The sequence below is a fragment of the Salvelinus alpinus genome, chromosome 27, assembly GCF_045679555.1.
Source record: "Salvelinus alpinus chromosome 27, SLU_Salpinus.1, whole genome shotgun sequence".
NCBI lineage: Eukaryota > Metazoa > Chordata > Actinopteri > Salmoniformes > Salmonidae > Salvelinus > Salvelinus alpinus.
In genome coordinates this window covers 24,815,869-24,832,413 of record NC_092112.1, presented here as the reverse complement: position 1 = coordinate 24,832,413, position 16,545 = coordinate 24,815,869, and the positions used below count along the sequence as shown (strand labels likewise).

General features: G+C 42.3%; 1 protein-coding gene across 2 annotated transcripts in view; it reads right to left on the bottom strand.

The window, feature by feature from the left end:
- Positions 1 to 1,493: 1,493 nt before the first annotated feature.
- LOC139556223 (cyclin-dependent kinase 19-like) overlaps positions 1,494 to 16,545 on the bottom strand; it is a 67,876-nt gene continuing 52,824 nt past the window's right edge. The window contains exons 7-14 of one of the 2 annotated variants that reach the window (XR_011671085.1): positions 14,714 to 14,857; positions 14,365 to 14,434; positions 14,113 to 14,185; positions 13,541 to 13,638; positions 11,522 to 11,600; positions 8,093 to 8,320; positions 4,537 to 6,087; positions 1,494 to 3,517 (exon numbers count right to left, since the gene is read on the bottom strand). Coding sequence is in view for 1 of the 2 variants with exons in the window: in XM_071369871.1 (XP_071225972.1) it covers positions 5,971 to 6,087; positions 8,093 to 8,320; positions 11,522 to 11,600; positions 13,541 to 13,638; positions 14,113 to 14,185; positions 14,365 to 14,434; positions 14,714 to 14,857 (809 nt within the window). In the remaining variant the exon portion in view is untranslated. Of the gene's footprint in view, positions 3,518 to 4,346; positions 6,088 to 8,092; positions 8,321 to 11,521; positions 11,601 to 13,540; positions 13,639 to 14,112; positions 14,186 to 14,364; positions 14,435 to 14,713; positions 14,858 to 16,545 lie in introns of those variants that run through there. The other variant, XM_071369871.1, reaches the window with a different exon arrangement.

Below are 16,545 nucleotides of genomic sequence, written 5' to 3'. Positions count from 1 at the left end.
CAGTGAAGGGAAATCTTAATGCTACAGCATAAAATGACATTCTAGACGATTCTGTGCTTCCAACCTCAACCCCATCAAAGACCTTAGGGATGAATTGGAACGCCGACTGCGAGCCAGGCCTAATCGCCCAACATCAGTGCCCGACCTCACTAATGCTCTTGTGGCTGAATGGAAGAAGGTCCCCGCAGCAATGTTCCAACATCGAGAGGAAAGCCTTCCCAGAAGAGTGGAGGCTGTTATAGCAGCAAAGGAGGGACCAATTCCATATTAATACCCATTTTTGGAATGAGATGATCGACAAGCATGTGTCCACATACTTTTGTTCATGTCGTGTATATATATATATATATATATATATATATATATATATATATATATATATATATATATATGCGTAGATATATATATAGACATAGATATATATAAACACAGTACCATTCAAAAGTTTGGACACACCTACTCATTCAATGGTTTTTCTTTATTTTTACTGTTTTATACATTGTAGAATAATAGTGAAGACATCAAAACTATGAAATAACACATATGAAATCTTGTAGTAACCAAATAAGTGTTAAACAAATCCAAATATATTTTAGATTCTTCAAAATAGCCACCCTTTGCCTTGATGACAGCTTTGCACACTCTTGGCATTCTCTCAACCAGCTTCACCTGGAATGCCAACAAGTGCACAGCATATGTAGGAACTCCTTCAAGAATGTGCGAAAAGCATTCATCATGAAGCTGGTTGAGAGAATGCCAAGAGTGTGCAAAGCTGTCATCAAGGCAAAGGGTGGCTACTTTGAAGAATCTAAAATCTAAATTATATTTTGATTTGTTTAACACTTTTTTGGTTACTACATGATTCCATATGTTCTATTTCATAGTTTATGTCTTCACTATTATTCTACAATGTAGAAAATAGTAAAAATAAAGAAAACCCTTGAATGAGTAGGTGTGTCCAAATTTTTGACTGGTACTGTATACAGTTGAAGTCGGAAGTTTACATACATCAAAAGAAATCAGCCAGCTTTAACTTCCTGACTGATGTCTTGAGATGTTGCTTCAATATATCCACATCATTTTCCTTCCTCATAATGTCATCTATTTTGTGAAGTGCACCAGTCCCTCCTGCAGCAAAGCACCCCCACAACATGATGCTGCCACCCCTGTGCTTCACCGTTGTGATGGTGTTCTTCGGCTTGCAAGCGTCCCCTTTTTCCTCCAAACATAACAATGGTCATTATGGCCAAACAGTTCTATTTTTGTTTCATCAGACCAGAGGACATTTCTCCAAAAAGTACAATCTTTGTCCCCATGTGCAGTTACAAACAGGAGTCTGGCTTTTTTATGGCGGTTTTGGAGCAGTGGCTTCTTCCTTGCTTAGCGGCCTTTCAGGTTATGTCGATATAGGACTCGTTTTTACTGTGGATATAGATACTTTTGTACCTGTTTCCTCCAGCATCTTCACAAGGTCCTTTGCTGTTGTTCTGGGATTCATTTGCACTTTTCGCACCAGAGTACGTTCATCTCTAGGAGACAGAACGCGTCTCCTTCCTGAGCGGTATGACGGCTGCGTGGTCCCATGGTGTTTATACTTGCATACTATTGTTTGTACTGATGAACGTGGTACCTTCAGGCGTTTGGACATTGTTCCCAAGGATGGACCAGACTTGTGGAGGTCTACAATTTTTCTGAGGATTTTCTTTTGATTTTCCCATGATGTCAAGCAAAGAGGCACTGAATTTGAAGGTAGGCCTTGAAGTACATCCACAGGTACACCTCCAATTGACTCAAATGATTTCAATTAGCCTATCAGAAGCTTCTAAAGCCATGACATCATTCTCTGGAATTTTCCAAACTGTTTCAAGGCACAGTCAACTTAGTGTATGTAAACTTCTGACCCACTGGAATTGTGATACAGTGGATTATAAGTGAAATAATCTGTCTGTAAACAATTGTTGGAAAAATTACTTATGTCATGCACAAAGTAGATGTCCTAACCGACTTGCCAAAACTATAGTTTGTTAACAAGACATTTGTGGAGTGGTTGAAAAACGAGTTTTAATGATTCCAACCTAAGTGTATGTAAACTTCCGACTTCAACTGTATGATTGTATAATGTATGGGTTGTTCCACCAACTTGGTGCCATTTGAGAAGTGTAACTTGGTCCAAATTTTGGGGGGATTTCACCTAATTTTAACATTCTGTCATAGAAAGCACATGTCCAACTTCATAAAAAATATGTTTTCCATCTCAAGAGGTTAAATTTAAAAAACAATTACTATAGCAAGTGCCTATTAAGTGCCAAATCAAGTAACACGGTTGACCGTAACATGGTTGACAATTTAATCTTAAATCAACCATAAATCCCATCGTGACAGGGGGAATGGAATCATGTTGTGTGCATGTGGAGTGGCAATTAAATGCAAGCTTCACAAAAAAATAAGAAATTGCTAAAACATTTCTAGTCTGTATATCTACGGGTAACAGGGTTGACTTTTATGCTCGACAGCTCAGTTTTCCACCACAAAACAACAGAAAATGGCCAAAAAGAGTAGAACCAGCTCACCTGATTTTACACTATGATTTGACTATTAGATGTTCAATGTTTGTTTTGAGAAGGAATAGTTTCACCATATTAAAAATAGAGTTGAGTTCACATAACAGGGTTGACCTTAAAATGAGGGAGAGATGTAAATGAATAACTAATCACATGAAATAAATAATAATCTTCAGAAATGACTTTGTCAAAGCAACAAAATAACTAGGGCTTTACAATAATGGTGAAACTTGGAGAAATGTTTGGATTAAGTGGGTTGAAATCTTCCTATAAGTGACACAGGGTTGACTGAGGGACATGTCAAGATACAGGATCTTCGCACTTTAGCAAGCCTTTATTCATATAATAATCAGATTGGATTGAATTCTACATGTGGTCTATATTAAAGGGCACTTCATTTAATATAGCAGGCTTTTAAAATTCAAAATTGGTGCAGAATTTCTACTTAAAATATCACAGGGACGCAAAAGGCACTTGTGGAACGACCCATATACCATCCATATAGTTTATATTTCTTTACAATATTTCATGTAGAGTACAATTAACAATGCTGTAAGAAACAAGTGAATGCCTTCTTCAATTACGATGTTCAACATTAGAATTACGATGTGGAAATGGATATCTCATTTTAAAAACCTTAAGAAAACTCTCATGCTCTCATAGTAAAATTTAAGCATCGCACCATTCTCTTTGATTTTGCATAGGAACTGTTTAACAGTTATTTGCCCCACTATCACTTGTTGGAGCCTCACAATGAATAATACTTTTGATACCTCGCTTGTGTAGAGATAAATTGAGAAACAGTATCTAATGTATTCTCAATGCTCTTCAACTATACTTCAGATATGCGCCAATAGAATAAAAGAGAGAAAAAACTTTCAATAGCTGCTGGTTTTGTTCCCGAGTAAACACCACTGTTCTGGGAAGGCTGTTGTTAATCCACTGGGCCTGTGTGCCTGCCAGATCATACGGAAAATAGAAAAGAGAAACTCAAACCCAAACCAATACAGTTACAATGTATCAGCATCAAATAGAGAGCCAGTCCGATATGGAAAACATTCTGGGCGACTGTTAGGAACTCATCTTGAACAAGAAGGGAGCAGTCCCTTTTGTCCATCTAGTGTTTTGGCATTCACCTAGACACACATAAGACATACTGTACTTCAGTAACCTGGGAGTGCTGAGAAAGAAATCTGGTCTGTGAGAAGAGAGAAGGAGACAGACAGATAGACAGACAGATGATGATCAACAGCAGATCTCTCAATACGAGGGGCTCTTTAAATCCACCTGTTTTACTGAGTCAGAGATGACAGACAAATCAAACGCTGAAGAACTGTGCAGTATCACTGTCAGAAGCAAACAGCTTCACAGAGAGCAGTCTATCAGTTGTTCAATACATGTTAGTACCTTGTATTGTTTCTGTGAATATTTTCTTACTATAGAAAACAAAATAAGAGTCTCTCTCCTTTGGCTACAAAAGGACAGTGTTGATGATCATCATTATCATCATCGTCAACATATGCCAGTTGAACACGACTTGTGTTTCTGAACATCACAAAAGGCAGTTTAAAGAATCGTAATGCACGGTCTTGATAAAGATTGCCTTGATCCTTGTGACATAAACTGAACACAATACATGTTCACAATCACTCAACAAGAGGTCCCGTTCTGTCAATAGCCACTAGATGTCAATGTTTCCACATCCCTTCCCTAGTCACAGAAGAAGCTGAAGTGGCTGTCTTCTCCCATGTCCATCTACAGTCTCTCTGTGTGTTTGGACACACACACACACACACACACACACACACACACACACACACACACACACACACACACACACACACACACACACACACACACACACACACACACACACACACACACACACACACACACACACACACACACACACACACACTGCAGATCCAGTCAACTAGTTCACAGGATAAGTACTATAAGAAACCATTTTTTCTACCTGGGTTAATACCAGGGGTGTGGAGTTGAAGTGGCTGGGGCGCAAGACTTCCCAGATTTGTTCCAAGTCTTTGCAGAGCCGTTCAGCAGTGCAGTCCTTTGACTGAATAAGAGGAAATACAAACTGAACATGTAAAGGGAAATAACGAAACATTAAAAACTAGAAAAATACATGGAAAATAAAAAACTATCAGGCAGTAACTGTCTCAGGAACATACTGTACACACTGTTAGCTGCAGTATATGATGATGACGCACACCTTCAGTGACGTCTGTGTCCATGGTAAGACCTGTCAACCCAAGGTGTCCACAACAAGCATCTCACACACACTCAAACACCTCTGGCCAGAAAGGAGAACATTCAGATTCACCAACAAATGTTTCCTTGATGGACATGACTCATAGTAAAACAGTAGCTTGGTAGTTGTTATCGGTCAGGCGACATGGGGTACCTAGAGATGCTTACATAACTTGCTGCAGACTGAAGAAAGGCTGATAAACGGTTCCTTCCAATGCAGACTTTCAGACTACAAATCTAGAAAAACAAAAGGCTTAAAATTAGAAAACAAACGTTTTTATAACAAGATTAAGATAAAATAGTGTATTTCGTAATTCCCTGCAATCACATCAGCTTAAGAGCTAACTTTCTTCTGTACAAATGTATTTCCAAGCCAAGGGGAAGATCTCAGAAGAAGATCTTTTGTCATCAGGAAAGGATCGGCTCATTTTCTTCCTTTTGCTTCGATCTGGATGTAAAAGATATCCAGGGTAAACAACTGTACAGTGAAGAAAAGTGATGACAGTAAGGGGCTATTTTCCTGTTTCATCCCATCTTCTTCTATATCGAACAATATTTACAAAAACATCCACAATCAAAGTAAACAAACTCTACATAAAAAACGAGCAAAAACAAGTCTCTTGTTAAACAAAGAAAAAAAGGTAGTATATAGTATATATTTATATATGAACAGAGCTGCAATTCTTCCTCTTGAAGAACATGTTTTTTGTAAGTGTCATGGTTCATAGTCTTTGTGTAGTAGGCGTGTGTAGTCAGTTGCACCTGACGTGTTTCCTTCTTATAATCTAGTATCAATCGATTTTGCCACTTGATGATGATAAAAAATCTTGTCCTACCCCTCAAGGAGGCAGGGTTTGTTTTTGGTTCCTATGTTGAGTTGGCCTTCATATTACCCTCGGGTGGGTAAGTGTGAGGACATTGGGTGGACGTGAGGCCAGGGTTAGTCAGTGTAGTAGGGCTGACATAAAGGCGGATAATGAGTGATTGTTGTGTTGTTGGAATTATCTGACACATAATGAGGTCTGATCAGGATGAGGAGTCAGTAATACCTTGGCCAGAGGGAGGTGAGAGGTTATGCTAAGGTTTGTTTTTGGTCGAGGGTTGGTTTGGGAGAGGCCCCTGGCCTGTTCTAAGAGCCTCAGTAGCGGTGTGACTGGTGTGAGTACTGTGAGCTCTGCTGGGATGACGACGAGTATCCCTGGGACTGAGTGGAACCTTGGACATTGCTTTGGTAACCAAGGCGGGAGCTGGAGTGCTGAAGTGGAGAAAAGAATGGAGAGGAAATAGTAAACCGTTGACAGCTAGAGACCACATTTGTCATTAATTATTTTTCGGTCAACACCACTGGAAAAATACCATTGTTTATTTTGACCTTGCATGGGGTTTGAAAATAAAACCTATACAACATCAATTATTCCATAACTTTACCTTAGGAGACCTTGTTGGAGGGAAATGACTTTTGTTGGCAATGTTTGCAATTGTAAAGCTGGCTGAATAAGTTATAGGTCAAGAACGAGTCAAATAGAAAAGCATGATGTACACAGCCATAGATCTGTAGTGCTTATCAACATACCCCCATAGCTTTCCACTCTTGTTTACTTGGCATCTAAAGATGTGGACTACTTCTCATGGATTTCTCAACATATTTAGCCAGAGACTACCGACCCAATTCCAAGCTATTTACAGTACCATGACCTACAATTCTATATCCTAAAAAGTATAATGTATATCACACAACGGAGTAAAATAAAATCTAAAGTGGCTGATGCCGAAGACCTGGGGGTCTGAATGAATTACTGATCTGGGTTAAAAGGGGACTGAGCCACACATCAATAGACGTCAACAGAAGGGCTAACTAAACACCTTACACTACAGCTATGAAGAAAGCAGGCTCTGAATCAATGACTAATTACTGGCCGTGACTCACGCTAACCAACTCAGACTGGGCCCAAGGCCAAATGTCCCCTTAAAAAGGCAAGAAAAGGCAGAAGTCCCTGGTCTTTAGATGATAAACATTTCTTAGGCCCTGAGGAGCTACAGCTGGACTGGGACCCAGAGGGCTTGAATGGAGGGTTGAGGGAATAGGAGAAGAACATGGCTGAAACCCCTGAAGTACGGAGACATCGGCCAAACTAATTCCAGTCGCCGCCTGTCTAGCAGTCTATCTATCTACACACACAGGCAGAAAGGAGGAGTGAGTTGTGCACATTAGGATACTATAGCCTTGGGGAAAGTGATCAATGAGGGGGAAAGTAGGGCATTGAATGTGACGCCACATCCACAGCAAGCTAGCTCTGTCTGCCCATTCAGAAAGCAAGGGGATATTAATACATCTGTTCTGCTAAGGCTTGACTTTGAAGAGTCAAGCAGCTGTCCACATGCAGCCTCAGCCCCCTGCTAAATATAGCCTAGCACCTCATCAGTCAGTCAGTCCAGAACCCCACAGGGTCCGGGCCTAGCCAGGAGGAGACACCTCTGAACAGAACACCATTGAGATCCGGACAACAGGGAGATCACCTTTTTCTTACCTTTCTCATATGTAATACACTCTCCCTTCCTCTGTACCATGATCTCCACTCTGCCACTCTTGCTCATAGTCCCTCTCTTTCTCACTTACTAACTCACTCTTGCTCTAACTACAGTATTTCTCTCTCTCTCTCTCTCATTTACTCACTCACTCACTCACTCTTGCTCCAACTCTGTCTCTCTCTCTCACACCATGATAGGGGCTCAGTCAAAGATAGAGCAGGCGCCAAGAGGGGGAACAACAATGAGGGCAGCTTTTTTTGCTGTCACATTTATCAACAGGCTAGTGTGAACTGGAGGAATGACATTATCATTCTGATATAACATGACCTGCAATCCTACTAGCTAGCACAATACTCCACTCTGGTCTGAGTTGAGGGGGTTGTGTCTGTTCACTAACCGAGCACAACACGTGTTTTGCACGTCCCTGACATACTCTGCTGTACGCGTCTGTACGTGTTTTAAACCTTGAGGGCTCTTTGGGGAAAAGTTCACAGCCATTCATTTTTACTCCATAGTCAATTGAATCATTAATAAAGGAACACTGTTGATGGCACAAGTTCTGGGTCCTCCAAGGGCCTATTTGGATTAAGCAAATTTGAATAAGTCAACCCTAGATAACAAACATGCCGTAGGTTATAAACTGTTGGTGACTGTCATCGCCTTCCATCTCCTTTCAATTAAAAAACGGACAGTAATACTATGGATGTATGTAAGGCTGTAAAAACTCAAACCTGGTGGATCCCAGTGCCTGAGGAGGCTCCTGAGGGCCCGGTGCGAGATTTCTTGTTGGGGGGCCCCTGGTCCTGGCCGTGCTGGAGGCCTCCCCCGGCGTTGGGTCCAGTGGCCCCTGCATTGCCGTTGGTCTGGGTGGAGCTCTGCTGGTTAGAAGCCTGCTGGGTGCCACTCTGTTGCTGGGCCTGGGCCTGGGCTGTCATCTGCTGGTGCTGTTGGACCTGGTTCTGATGGAGGACAAACACATTAATGTTCAGTTGGACAGATACAGATTAACAGATGGAGACTGCAATAATATTCTATTGTGCACCAACATACTAACAGTTTCCTTGGTGTACAACTTTGTTGTAATCTCCGATTTTGCACCAACACACTCACAGTTTCCTATCCATACAAAACATATTCCATACATGCACATTGTAAATAAGGTCTGCTAACTCAAGAAATGGTATCAAGACAACATTACTGTTCAACAACAGCCAAATGTACAAATCGCTCACTGATCAATCATGGTAACTGTTCACAGTATTTGGGAACTGGGAAGTATGTTCCCAGTATTGTAGTGTTTGTTTGGGCCTGGTAAACAGTGGGCTGAAATGATTTAACAAGAACTACGCTCCGAGCCTTCAGTCCAGCTTATCACTTCTCAACAGCTCCACAACCACGAGGCTGAGACACGTGAAAGTTTGGGTCAGCTAAAACAATGAGTCCCTCTCATACCCTCTGGGCCCTGGTTGGCACAGAGGCCCTGCAGCCTTCCTGACGGCTGCTCTGAGGCAACACTTGTATCAGGTGTTGCCTACTTGAGAACAGCTGCCAATGTGATGCAAGGCCGGGGATTCGCAGAAACCGCTCAGTGGGAAGGGGACTGGTATTTCTCTGGCTGTAACACATGCATACACTCCCCTTCACCTCAAACACACTGATTTGGCTCGGCATCATACAAGCACCTGCTTTCTATAAGGTTTGGTATATTCACAACATGGTGTTTGATACCAGCCAGCCAACAGTACATTATCAGTAACACTATGGTCCAAGTAAAGCCTCCTGTAGCCTATCTGCTATCAGGGGAACAGCTCCACGTTAGTGACCTTTACCTCAAGTAAGATATGAATCAAGAGTTTAGTGAGATAAGTGTTGAGAGCTTAGTGAGATACGCTTTCGAGAGCTTAGTGAGATACGCTTTCGAGAGCTTAGTGAGATACGCTTTCGAGAGCTTAGTGAGATACGCTTTCGAGAGCTTAGTGAAATACGCTTTCGAGAGCTTAGTGAGATACGCTTTCGAGAGCTTAGTGAAATACGCTTTCGAGAGCTTAGTGAGATACGCTTTCGAGAGCTTAGTGAAATACGCTTTCGAGAGCTTAGTGAGATACGCGTCGAGAGCTTAGTGAGATACGCTTTCGAGAGCTTAGTGAAATACGCTTTCGAGAGCTTAGTGAGATACGCTTTCGAGAGCTTAGTGAAATACGCTTTCGAGAGCTTAGTGAGATACGCGTCGAGAGCTTAGTGAGATACGCTTTCGAGAGCTTAGTGAGATACGCTTTCGAGAGCTTAGTGAGATACGCTTTCGAGAGCTTAGTGAAATACGTGTCGAGAGCTTAGTGAGATACGCGTCGAGAGCTTAGTGAGATACGCGTCGAGAGCTTAGTGAGATACGCGTCGAGAGCTTAGTGAGATACGCGTCGAGAGCTTAGTGAGATACGTGTCGAGAGCTTAGTGAGATACGCGTCGAGAGCTTAGTGAGATACGCGTCGAGAGCTTAGTGAGATACGCTTTCGAGAGCTTAGTGAAATACGCGTCGAGAGCTTAGTGAGATATGCTTTCGAGAGCTTAGTGAGATACGGGTCGAGAGCTTAGTGAGATACGGGTCGAGAACTTAGTGAGATACGCTTTCGAGAGCTTAGTGAGATACGCGTCCGAGAGCTTAGTGAGATACGCGTCCGAGAGCTTAGTGAGATACGCGTCCGAGAGCTTAGTGAGATACGCGTCCGAGAGCTTAGTGAGATACGCGTCCGAGAGCTTAGTGAGATACGCGTCCGAGAGCTTAGTGAGATACGCGTCCGAGAGCTTAGTGAGATACGCGTCCGAGAGCTTAGTGAGATACGCTTTCGAGAGCTTAGTGAGATACGCGTCCGAGAGCTTAGTGAGATACGCGTCCGAGAGCTTAGTGAGATACGCTTTCGAGAGCTTAGTTAGATACGCTTTCGAGAGCTTAGTGAGATACACGTCGAGAGCTTAGTGAGATACGCATCGAGAGCTTAGTGAGAAACGCGTCGAGAGTTTAGTGAGATACGCGTCCGAGAGCTTAGTGAGATACGCGTCCGAGAGCTTAGTGAGATACCGTCCGAGAGCTTAGTGCAATACACGTCGAGAGCTTAGTGAAATACGCATAGAGAGCTTAGTGAGATACGCATAGAGAGCTTAGTGAGATACACGTCCAAAAGCTTAGTGAAATACGAGTCGAGAGCTTAGTGAAATACGGGTCCGAGAGCTTAGTGAAATACGGGTCCGAGAGCATAGTGAAATGCACGTCCGAGAGCTTAGTGAAATACGCGTCGAGAGCTTAGTGAAATACACGTCAAGAGCTTAGTGAGATACGCATAGAGAGCTTAGTGAGATACGCATAGAAAAAGTGTATGATAGAGAATGCCTGGGGTTCCCTCCCGATTCATATCTCACTCATCCACCTGTATCCCATGAACTAAAGGCAACCACCTGACACACTTCAGAGTTTTACCTTCTGATTTCTCATCTTTGTTTAGCCGATGTGCTATCAGGGGACGGGCTAACTGGAGTGACGTTCCCCTCCAGAGGTGATTGGACCAACCCTTCTCCTGTGGTGCTGGCTGAAGCTGCTGCTGTTGTGCAGCTTGTCCTTAATCCTTATTATCCCATGGTATGTCTTTCTCGCTTCCCTAATTTTTAAGGATTGGAGCAGTCCCACTCCTCACATATTTTCTGTTTATTGGATAGGACAGAGGTATACAGTAAAGATGGGGCCGGAATCAAATCCATGCTGCTGCAATGGTATATGTGGTCCGGAGGCAGCGGCTCAGAACACTTAATTACCCTAGGCCACAGACTGCTCATTTTCAATGGACCCTTACCCTGCACTTTCAATAACCTTATGAAACCCCTACTGCTGGGCTGACATTACTGTTTCTATTAAGGTATTTGGGGTCTATTTATTAAGCTGTTTTGCGTCTTTTTATTAAGGTGTTTTGGGTCTAATAGTTAAGGTGTTTTGGGTCTATTTATTAAGGTGTTTTGGGTCTATTTAGTAAGGTGTTCTGGGTCTATTCAGACAGCACGATGATAGTTGTTAATAAAAGCGTAAGGACAAAGGCTCAGAATTGTGGGGGGGTCTTGATGCATATCCCAGTATTAGACTTTTAGTCTATAGCACAAAGCATTTCACCTCTATTTACCTTCTCTGTTTTCTCATCTGGCTCATCTTCGTTCAGAAACTCTCGTTTTGGGTAAGGTATCTGACATCCGGCAAATACACTACAGGAGAGAATGAGACGAGGGATACACATAATCACAAACAGACTAGCTGGGTGCTATGCGTACAAAGACCAATTATTCTTGATATACAGTGGCTTGCGAAAGTATTCACCCCCCTGGTCATTTTTCCTATTTTGTTGCCTTACAACCTGGAATTAAAATCGATTTTTTGAGGGTTTGTAGAATTAGATTTACACAACATGCCTACCACTTTGAAGATGCAAAATATTTTTTATTGTGAAACAAACAAGAAATAAGACAAAAAACTTGAGCGTGCATAACTATTCACCCCCTCTAAGTCAATACTTTGTAGAGCCACCTTTTGCAGCAATTACAGCTGCAAGTCTCTTGGGTATGTCTCTATAAGCTTGGCATATCTAGCCACTGGGATTTTTGCCCATTCTTCAAGGCAAAACTGCTCCAGCTCCTTCAAGTTGGATGGGTGTACAGCAATCTTTAAGTCATAACACAGATTCTCAATTGGATTGAGGTCTGGGCTTTGATTAGGCCATTCCAAGACATTTAAATGTTTCCCCTTAAACCACTCGAGTGTTGCTTTAGCAGTATGCTTAGGGTCATAGTCCTGCTGGAAGGTGAACCTCCGTCCCAGTCTCAAATCTCTGGTAGACTGAAACAGGTTTCCATCAAGAATATCATTGTATTTAGCTCCATCCATCATTCCTTCAATTCTGACCAGTGTCCCAGTCCCTGCCGATGAAAAACATCCCCACAGCACAATGCTGCCACCACCATGCTTCACTGTGAGGATGGTGTTCTCGGGGTGATGAGAGGTATTGGGTTTGCGCCAGACATAGCATTTTCCTTAATGGCCAAAAATATCAGTTTTAGTCATATCTGACCAGAGTATCTTCTTCCATATGTTTGGGGAGTCTCCCACATGCTTTTTGGCGAACACCAAACGTGTTTGCTTATTTTTTTCTTTAAGCAATGGCTTTCTTCTGGCCACTCTTCTGTAAAGCCCAGCTCCTTGGAGTGTAAGGCTTAAAGTGGTCCTTTGGACAGATACTCCAATCTCTGCTGTGGAGCTTTGCAGCTTCTTCAGGGTTATCTTTGGTCTCTTTGTTGCCTCTCTGATTAATGCCCTCCTTGCCTGGTCCGTGAGTTCTGGTGGGCGGCCCTCTCTTGGCAGGTTGTTGTGGTGCCATATTCTTCAAAAAAAATGTATAATGGATTGAATGGTGCTCCGTGGGATGTTCAAAGTTTCTGATATTTTTTTATAACCCAACCCTGATCTGTACTTCTCCACAACTTTGTCCCTGACCTGTTTGGAGAGCTCCTTGGTCTACATGGTGCCACTTGCTTAGTGTTGTTGCAGACTCTGGGGCCTTTCAGAACAGGTGTAATATATACTGAGATCATGTGACAGATCATGTGACACTTAAATAAAGTCCACCTGTGTGCAATCTAACTAATTATGTGACTTCTGAAGGTAATTGGTTGCACCAGATCTTATTTAGGGGCTTCATACATATGCACGCACCACTTTTCCATTTTTATTTTTTATTTATTTTTTGAAACAAGTTATTTTTTTCATTTCACTTCACCAATTTGGACTATTTTGTGTATGTCCATTACATGAAATCCAAATAAAAATGAATGTATATTACAGGTTGTAATGCAACAAAATAGGAAAAACGCCAAGGGGGATGAATACTTTTGCAAGGCACTGTATCTATGTTGAAAAACCAAAACACAACCAGGCCACTCAAGATAAAAACAGGAAACTATCAAATTCAAATACCAGACTATGACTATGAAATCAAATTGGAAGTGGGCTGTCTTTAGTTCACTGAATCATCAATCTCCATTGTTAGTTTATCAGACAGATGTATCATGGTGAAGATGTAACTGTGTTAATGTGTGGAGAGGATGTCTATGATCTAGAATGTGTTTGGAAAATGAAGTTTAGTAGCTCTCACTCTGAGGTTGGTAAGGGATCCTCCAGGAAATATGGGTCCTGTAGTGCCTGTTCAGACGTAATCCTTTTAGTGGGGTCCATTGTAAGGAGTTTCTGGAGCTGAAAGGTGGTTAATGAACACTGGGTTAGTGGTGCCAAGCAAACCCGATCAGCCAGCCCAGGCTTATTGGTTTTACAGCACTAATATCTAGATTGGGCCTTGTTATCTTATATCTCCATTATAAATTGGGTGGTTCGAGCCCTGAATGCTGATTGGCTGACAGCCGTGGTATATCAAACCGTATACCACAGGTATGACAACATTTTTTACTGCTCTAATTACATTGGTAATCAGTTTATAATAGCAATAAGGCTCCTCGGGGGTTTGTGGTATATAGCCAATATACCTTCGCATTGCGTCGTGCATAAGAACAACCCTGAGCCGTGGTATGTTTGCCATATACCACACCCCCTCGTGACTTATTGCTTAAGTATAAATCACCCTATGGTGTGGTTGAGTAGATACGTTAGCATGCCCTCCATCAACTGGCACCTATGTTCAAGCATCTAATGGTTACTAGAAGGTGTGCTTACCAACAGGAAAACCTTGCTGTCAGGTTTGACTTTATGCTTCTCCATGTATTTGATTAGACTGCTATTTGCATACCTGAGAATGGGTGAAACACAGCAAAGACAAAAACCGACATCTTAAAGCAGGGGAATAGTCTCAACATGCTGCCTCCTTGAGAGAAAGGTTGAAACGTGATGTAAGATGTGTGTAAAAGGTTCAGGTATCTTTTGACAGCCGAGAAAGCCCAGGTATGGTCAGAATGTCAAGCCACTCACGTCGTTCTCCTGAAGTCTTTCTGAAGGGTGGGGTACTCTGGCATCTTCCTGATGTCTTCCCAATCTTTATCTGGCCAATTCAAACAGAAAAGCTTCAGTCACTTTAACCCAATTCTTATACTTGGACTAAGCACATGCTGTCTTCAGAGGATAATGTCATCTACTGTACATATTGTAGCTATGACAACAAGCACATGAGAAGGTCAAGGTTGATGATGACATAGTATACGTCATGACTTTCATGACCGTGAGAATGTACCTGGACTTTTACTGTGTTTCACATGGTCTTATCATGCATGTGTGTGTGTGTGTGTGTGTGTGTGCGAGCATGTGTGTGTGCTGGTCAGACCTGCTGGGAAGCCCATGACACTGAATATCCTGTCCAGCTGGTCGTGGTGGAAGGGGTTACTGGTCTTAATGTCCTCCTGGCGACAGTGGAATATGGGCTCCGATGTCAGCAGCTCCGCAAAGATGCAGCCAATCGCCCAAATGTCTGCATCGGACCGACAAGCAGTTAGCAATTAGACTCAGTGGTCTGGGCCTATACCTTTGACCTTAGCAGGGACGGACACAAAGACATCAGCCATCAAGGGCTATCTGTCTGTGACAATGTCTTCATCCTTCACTCTGTTTGGAAACTAGCCTTTTGTACCCATTATATTATATGTCCCATTGTGGAGAAACAGAGTGAAGGATTCAAATATCTGTCAGTGAGAATGTCTTTATCCTTCCCTATGTTTCTCCACTACAGGACACAGAAAACAATGGGTACACTGTGTATTATGAGACACAAACTAAACTCCTCATAACTCCTTTCCACAGTCACAGGCTGTAATGGATGCCTAGGTACTTTAAGTGTGTAGATCTGCTACACTGTATGTATCTGTGATGACACCTGAAGGGCTTGTTGGGTTTGGCCTGGAGGGCTCGATTGAGTAATATATGTAATTTATACTTGACATTCCCAGGCAAGTATTCCAGGGATTTATTTTATTTAACCTTTATTTAACCAGGCAAGTCAATTAAGAACAAATGTAATTTAAGACTAAATGGACAACACAGACAGAAGACACTGGCAACAGTACAAATACAACAGCAAACAAACAGTAGAACAGTGTGTGTGTGTGTGTGTGTGTGTGTGTGTGTGTGTGTGTGTGTGTGTGTGTGTGTGTGTGTGTGTGTGTGTGTGTGTGTGTGTGTGTGTGTGTGTGCGTGTGTGCGTGTGTGCGTGTGTGCGTGTGTGCGTGTGTGTGTGTAGGCAGGCATGTGTGTGAAATAATACAATGAATCAGTAAAACAACATGCTTCCTTACATAAGGCAAAGCAAAGTAGTAACATCGGGTGACAACTACGTCTCAACAACCTGTACATCTATTTGGCCTTTGAACTCCCCCAGGGACACAGGTCCTGGAGTTTTAGGTTGGTTTGGAGGGAATTCCAAGACCAGGGGGCTGAGTAATGAAAGGACCTTTTTCTATGCTTGGTTCTAATTTTCGGAACTCTTAGCATAAAAGAAGACTGAGATCTGAGCTTGTATGCGTTTTCATTTCAAGCTAGAAGAGAGGATAGATTAAATGGCAGTATTCCTAAAATGGCCTTATAAATAGGAATGTAAGAGTGTTGGATCCTGCGTGTTGCTAGGGATGTCATCTAGCTAATTATACACAAGACATACCCTTCATACAGATAAAGACCACGTATCACACTGCTTGTCAGGCCCTTGCTGTCAATGACACCCACATGGTATCTGTGAATGTCCACATATACTGAGTCTGACCAGAGCTGTATATTTTAGATTTGATTCATTTAGCAGACGCTCTTATCCAGAGCGACTTACAATAGTGAGTGCATACATTTTTCGTCCTTTTTCGTACTGGTACCCCGTGGGAATCGAAACCACAACTCCGGCGTTGCAAGCGCCATGCTGTACCAACTGAGCCACACAGGACCAAACATGGCTCTGAGGCTGGCATAGAGTAACAAGAGTAAATGCAAAAACTGTTTAAGTAAACAATCAAGGAGCAAAGTTCTACTGGCCTGTCTGTGCTGGTTGGTTTCAATTCATTGCCATCTAATCTCCAAGCTTTGGTTACAAAATAGGAAGCATGTGTTAAGTATGAAAATCACAATAACTTATCTGAAACGTCTTTCAACGTATGTACCTTGAGTATGAAAATAATT